The sequence below is a fragment of the Sinocyclocheilus rhinocerous genome, unplaced genomic scaffold (assembly GCF_001515625.1).
Source record: "Sinocyclocheilus rhinocerous isolate Xijiao unplaced genomic scaffold, SAMN03320098_v1.1 scaffold1275, whole genome shotgun sequence".
Lineage (NCBI taxonomy): Eukaryota > Metazoa > Chordata > Actinopteri > Cypriniformes > Cyprinidae > Sinocyclocheilus > Sinocyclocheilus rhinocerous.
The window spans coordinates 824,396-831,820 of record NW_015628268.1 but is presented as its reverse complement, the minus strand read 5'-3'; the positions used below and the strand labels follow the sequence as shown (position 1 = coordinate 831,820).

Below are 7,425 nucleotides of genomic sequence, written 5' to 3'. Positions count from 1 at the left end.
TATATATATATATATATATATATATATATTAGATGAAAATCTTAAAAATTAAAAATGTTGCTTTTGCAACTAACTTATTAAATCAAATCAAATCAAATAAATAATTATTTAAACTGAAATAAAAATAAATGAACGATAAATAGAAATCAAATTTTTAAAAAGCACATAACAAAATTACAAAATCTTAAGCTAAAAATGAAGGTTTGAAGGTTTTGGTGCAAAGAAATTGTTCACAAATATTTTAAGTCTTATTCTTTAAAATAAAATAAAAAGGTTTCGTTTAAAAGTACCAAAATTAATAAACTTAAAACAAATAAGAGCTAAACAGAAATACAGAAATAATGGAAAAAATTAAATAATAATACTTAAAATTACTAGAACTTCAGCTAAAATATTTTGAGGGGTTTGGTGCAATTTTTTTGTAAATATTTCAGGTCTTGTTACTTAAAAATAAAACAAAAAGGTTTAATTTGAAGTACTAAAATTACTAAAACTGAAACTGAAATAAAAAATAAATCTAAATAGAAATATATAAAAAAAAAACTAATAAAAAAGACAAAAGCACATAGCAAAACTATTAAAACGTCTCGGTAACATGTGGTAACCCTTGTTCCCTGATGGAGGGAACAGAGACTGTGTGTCAAATTTTCTGACACTAGGGGTCGCTCTTGGGAGCCCAGACACCTCTGACATCGAAAAAAGGCCAATGAAATTGGTGATCAAAATTTGCATAGCTGGCCACACCCCAGACATCTGGGTATAAATAGGTCAGCGTAGCATTTGCTCACTCGTTCTGTTCTGAGGAGTCGAGAAGCGTCTCAACCCACTCAGGCAGAGTTGTGGCATAAGGGACATGACGTCTCCGATCCCTCCATCAGGGGATGAGGGTTACCATATGTAACAGAGACGTTCCCTTTCAGCCGGTCACTTCAACTTTGCGTCGGTGAGGATGGAGGAGCCGGAGTATCATGTCCTGGCTGAGAAGGGGGCCTTCCATGATTTCGTCAGTTCCTCGTGCACATCTGGGAAGAAAGGAACTGGGGCTGGGCGCACATCGCTGTGGCCTCATACCCGGAAGTAGAAGGACCGGAACAGGAAGCGGCTGGGGTGACTCGAGGTCTTTTGACGAAGAACCCAAGCCACAAACACAATGTGCCTATGGACAGGTCTTTGCAAGTGGGACATAAACCATCCACGAGCACTGCTTCATCATGAGCACGGCCCAAACACTGAACACAGAGATCGAGTCGGTCATAAGGAGACATGGTAACCGCAACCAGAAGAACATGGGCGGAAAGGCATGACGTAAACACACAATTCCGCCCGTGAAGCTCTTTCAGAGAATTTGCGCTCAAAGATCACCGTTGAAGCACCCTGGGGTGCCTCTGCTGCCTGTGCCGTAGATCCAATGACGACGAGATCGAGAGGTGAATGAGTGCTGCTTCTCACAGACACAGCATTCGGCTCCAAAAAACAGAACAAGTGAGCAAATGCTACGCTGGCCTATTTATACCCGGATGTGGCCAGCTATGCAAATTTTGCTTGCCAATTTCATTGCCCTTTTTTTGATGTCAGAGGTGTCTGCGCTCCCAAGTGCGACCCCTAGTGTCGGAAACTTCAACACAACACCGAAGTGACCAACTGAAAAGGAACTTAAGCTAAAAATTAAGGTTTTGCTGCGAAAAATTGTTTTTAAATATTTTTTGCTCCTTAAAGAAAGGTTTAATTTGAAGTACTAAAACGACTAAAACAAAAAAAAAACAAAAAAATTAAAGCTAAATTGAAAAGTAAAAAATAATACAAATGACAAAACGAAATGAAAAATTTTTCATTTAAAATGAAAAAATATAAATAAAAGCTCATTCAAAATATTTTTAATTTTTTAATAAAATATATACTAAAATAACACTGGACTGACCTGAAGAGTAGCATCAGGGCCATAATGAAGGTTCTGAAGTTATTGTGTTCATTGATCGCACTATCTTCCTCCTTATCCAGCGCCAAGTTCCCAAACAACTACAGTGTCACAGAGAATATATAAAACTACTGAACACATCACTGAACTCACAGATGTGAAATCTCAGCAACCTTATGCCACTTATCAATGTGTTGATAGATGCATATTTTGGTTCATTTTGTCTTTTAGTTTTTCAAAAACCCACAGGGATGTTAAAGCTCATTTCAAACAGAACAGCTAAACACTGGACTGACCTGAAGAGTAGCATCAGGGCCATAATGAAGGTTCTGAAGTTATTGTGCTCATTGATCGCACTATCTTCCTCCTTATCCAGCGCCAAGTTCCCAAACAACTACAGTGTCACAGAGAATATATAAAACTACTGAACACATCACTGAACTCACAGATGTGAAATCTCAGCAACCTTATGCCACTTATCAATGTGTTGATAGATGCATATTTTGGTTCATTTTGTCTTTATTTAGTTTTTCAAAAACCCACAGGGATGTTAAAGCTCATTTCAAACAGAACAGCTGTTACCTGCATGCCAATGATGGCATAGATGAAGAACAGAATTGCAATGAGCAGGCACACATACGGCAGAGCCTGTAAATGGTAAACAGAAAAAGCATGAAAGGAGGAAGAAATTAGACTGAATTTTAAATGTCGGTAAAGTCTCTGTTTTTTGTTTTGTTTTGTTTTTTTTTACAAATGTGCACACCTTAAAATAGGTTGAGTGCATTGTCACTTTGCTTCTATAAAATTTACAGATCAGTAAAACACATCTCTACATCTCTGCAATACTGCATGAAATTATGCATTCCATTTTTGGAGAATGTATTTTTTTAATCTTCAAATAAGCTCAATTTGTAAATATGTTCAGATAGCAAACAACTAATTCTGGTATCCAAACTGTTTTCAAAGAATCATGAAAATTCACTCTTTAACTTTTTTAGGCAGGACAGCTGGCTATACATTTTCATTACATGTAGGGACATATGCAAAGAAGTTCTCAAGTAAAAAAAAATGCTTATTTTTAACTAAAAGGCAGGACTTCAGAGTGCCTGAAATTTTTCACCAGAAACCGTGTGAAGATTTAATTGCAAAAAAATTGTTTGCAAATATCTTAAGTTTTGTCCCTTAGTCACGTTGGACTTGGATTTGGCATGTGAATCGGTGTAGGTGTGTGACTGTAGGCATTTAGGTAAGACTTTAAGCACCTTAAATGATTGAACGAAAGTCCAAAGTAGAATGCGAATGGTCTCGCCCTGCCTCAAGAGCTTAATGAGACGTGCTGCTCGAAACAGTCTCAGAAAACTCAGGTTTATGAAGTTATCCTAGGGAGATTAGGTTGAGACGTACGTAGAAACGGAGACAGAGGAGAATGTTCCAGAAGAAAAGGAAGAAAAGAGTGCAAGAGAGACAGCATGTGAAAGAGAGAGCAAGTGTAAGAAAAAGAGAAGATATAGTAGAGAAAAATCACAATCAGTTTACTTGATGATAAATATATTTTTTAAATTAAATAATAATTTAGAGAGAAAGTGGGTTAAAGTAATACATAAAAGTATAAAAACATTTTTTTTAATAAATGTATATAAATACACAATGTACAAAATAAACTTGAAATGGGATTGAAACTAAAAAATAAAAAAAATAAAAAATGGCAAAAAGGACCAAATTAATTCAGGAGGGGCTCAAGAAAAACAATCAATATATTGTAACAGTCAACATCCAATCATATATTAAAGCATAAACCTTTTTTAATCAAATGCACTGATCTGTTGAGACAGGCAAGGCACAGAATGGAAGCAGCCTGATGCACTGTAATGTTTAGCAAATACAGGCATATGGAGGAGAATACCGACAACATTAGCCAGTGGGGATTGGCTGTGTTTTTATGTAATTCTCAATGGTCCAATCCACACAAAGTTCATGCCAACTGTCTTTTCTTTTTTGGGGGCATTTTAGAAGTGCTTAGCCCAAAACACAAAATTTCAATGTGGTATTTTAAGCACATTTGACATAATCACTCAGCAAAACCTGGTAAAATAAATAATAAATCTTTATGTGTGGACAGGTTATTGAGGATCACTCCCCCATTCCAGCATACACATATTTCAATGAGTGAGCTGTAGCGCCCTCTTCCATACAGAGGAGGAACTACAGTAGTGCAGAACAGGCAGATGAATCGAGAAAAGATAAGGTAATGAAAGAAAAAGAGTCATCATGCAGCTTTTGCTAAAGTGCATGGCATTCAGCAATGGCATGACAACATCTGTGACTACCTGTGCAAGTGTAAAAGCATTTTTATGAGCAAAAACAAAAATAGTACAAGGTAGATTAGAACTACAGGTCAATAAGAGCAAGAGTCAGCTATTGAACTTTATCTGAACCTCTTGTGATTACATTCAGGTAAATCTACTTTACAAAACTCTATGTTAATGTCGGTGAAGTTACTTTAATGTATTACATACATTATTGGCCCTTGTACTTGTATACATATATGTGTTTGTATTAGGGTGGGTGGTATGACCAAATGCTTACATGAATCATTTTAGATCATTGTAACAATATACAGGTGCATCTCAATAAAGTGTGCATTGAATTTATTTAATACACGAGTTTCACAATTTGAGTTAAATTACTGAAATAAATTAACTTTTCCACGACATTCTAATTTATTGAGATGCACCTGTATATACAATGCAGTTGTGTTTCTGGGAATTTGGTGAAAAATGGTCAAAAAATTTTTTAAGAATTAAATGACACATTTTTACCATTATACCACCTAGTCCTAGTGTTTTTAATTGCTTTTAGAATATATGAGCATTAACATGAGCAGTTGTCAAATTGTCAAGCATCTTTGGGGTCATGGGTCATCATACTGGAAGCACATGCTTTGAGGAAAGTGAGGAGGAAAGAGCGAGGCATTTTGGGTAATGGATGCATTAGAAGCCGAGAGAAAATTACAAACCAACCGGATTCTATGTGTTGTTGCAGTAGATGGATGCATACATGTATAGTGAGTGTGTGAGGGGATTGGATAGGTACACATGAGATGGAAGATATGAGAGTTTCATAGTGCATTTTTTGTTTGTTTTGGATTGGATGGGTTTATCGCCAACAAATCAGAGGAACAAAGAAAGCATGTAAAAAGATAAAACAGGAATAAGTCGTTATGGATACAGTCAACAGGCTGATTAATCAAACACAGATACGGTGGGTATTGATTCACTATGCAGGCTGTTCCAGTGGCCAAACTGAATTTTACTTATGTCCTGCGGAGCATTTTTTAAAATTGTTACAAATACAGTGTTAACTACCTTTAGGGGCAATGTTAATGAAACAAAACAAAAACAAAACTAAAGCTATTTTATAAAAAAAAAATATATATATGATATGTGATATTTATATAAAATGTTAGTGTGGAACTCAATTATTTAAAAAAGTTAACATACATAAATGCTATAGAGTGTAGAAATATAAAATGACAAACACGTAAAGTGAAAATGAAGTATAAGTTAATTCAAAATATTGATAAATATTATGATAATATATAAATAACATTAAATTACCACTGATTATATGGTTTATATGGAAAGTTATATGGTATAAAAATCCACATAATGTAATGTGTGACCACTGGGAAAGCCCAAAAACTTCAGTGTAACACATCAGAGTAAAGTGTCTCTGTCTCATTTTTACAGACAGAGCACCCTAAAGGCACAGACAGGAGACAACACCAGCACAAATACACACTCAAACACTGACATTTACAAACAAAAATCAGTACAAATACACACAACACTTAGCAATAGAATGAACACACGATGTGGAGGATTGAATGGGTAAATATTCAAACAGACAAAAGTTTTAACATTTTGCTTCCAAGTCATTTTTACCACATTTTTACCACAAGTTTGGAATTGTTGCAATTAAACCTTCCTTATTAAACATAATATGAAAATTCTGCAATAGGATGATATTCAAAACACATGCTATAGATTCAGTAGGATTTATGTGTGTGAGAACGAAACTATTTACTGTCCCTAAAAAAAGGGAAGTGATTGCAAGAGATGCATTTCCAGGATTATAATGCATATTTATTTATAAGTGGATATATTCACATCTAGCTAATCAGTTCCAACATGAATCAAGATGCAATCTGTATTTGCTTTCTAAACTTGTATAAAAGTGCACTTACCCAAAGCTCTGTCACTAAAATGTCAGTGATGCTGCCGATAACGGAAACAAAATCAAAAATATTCCAAGCGTCTCGGAAATAATTCTGCAGAGAAACAAAAGGAGAGTGTGTGTTAACCAATCATCTCAGAGTTCTCAGGTAGTGAGGACCTGCATCACCCTATCCTGCACTGGCAAGACTATAAAAAATAGTTTAGCCAATCAAATGGCTGTCACCATGGAGACAGGCAGACAAGTGCAATAGAAAGCAGTTTTTTCTAAACCCATTTTTCTAAATGGGTTAAAAGAAGAAAACGTTTAAAAAAATCTCAGGTCTAAATAAGTAACAGGATGAATGAATTAATAATAGGTGATATCTTTAGGATGCGATTAGAGAGACTTACTCGGACACCAAATGCAATGATTTTCAGAACACACTCCATGAAGAACAGTGTGGTGAACACTATATTCAGGTTCTTCAGGACTGCATCATACGTCGGAGGGGCCCCATGGTACTGGAAATGCACAAAGAAAATTCAGACCCTGACGGATGCACAAGGACATTACTGATGCTGAGGGAGGAAGAAGCTTGTACCTTCATCATAAGGACGATGGTGTTGAGCGCAATGAGAGCCATGATACTGTACTCAAATGGAGGTGACACCACAAACTGCCACATTCGGTACTGAAAGCTTTGCTTGTTCTGAGGCATGTGGCGCGTTAGAGGTTTGGCATTTATTGCAAAATCAATGCAGGCTCTCTAGAAGACACAGAACAACAGAAAACAGTGAAAGAAGTATCTGACGTATCATGTTGCATGTTTGTCGTTGTGGAGAGAGAAGTGAAAACTGTAGACTTCCAATCTAGTATGTGGCTAAAAATGAAAAAATGTGAGAGCACAAATAAGTTGCTTTTGACCTAGAAACACACTTTTAAGTGTTATGTACATGAATTTGAAAAGTCTCAGTTTTCTTATGATATAATCATTATTAATTATGTTTCTTCTCCAAAACATTGTTGAAACATTTAAATGCTGGCTATCATAAAATGGAATTTTTTTTGACATTATTTGACAGTGTTTAGTAGATAAAAAAAAAATGAAATAATTAATACTATCTATCTATCCATCGATCTTAGAGATATAAACTCTAAAAAGGAGCAGATTTCTTAAAAATATATTATTCAATAATATACATACATATATATATATATATATATATATTAGTGGTGTCAAAATTAGCGCGTTAACGCAGGCGATTAATTCTTTTCAGTTTAACGCGTAAAAA

General features: G+C 35.1%; 1 protein-coding gene across 1 annotated transcript in view; it reads right to left on the bottom strand.

Moving 5' to 3' along the window:
- The window catches only part of cacna1ab (calcium channel, voltage-dependent, P/Q type, alpha 1A subunit, b), a 149,667-nt gene that overhangs the window by 25,122 nt on the left and 117,120 nt on the right, over nucleotides 1-7,425 (bottom strand). The window contains exons 35-39 of the mRNA XM_016548713.1: nucleotides 6,544-6,654; nucleotides 6,162-6,245; nucleotides 3,178-3,294; nucleotides 2,498-2,563; nucleotides 2,212-2,309 (exon numbers count right to left, since the gene is read on the bottom strand). Of these exons, the coding sequence (XP_016404199.1) occupies nucleotides 2,212-2,309; nucleotides 2,498-2,563; nucleotides 3,178-3,294; nucleotides 6,162-6,245; nucleotides 6,544-6,654 (476 nt within the window). The remainder of the gene's footprint in view (nucleotides 1-2,211; nucleotides 2,310-2,497; nucleotides 2,564-3,177; nucleotides 3,295-6,161; nucleotides 6,246-6,543; nucleotides 6,655-7,425) is intronic.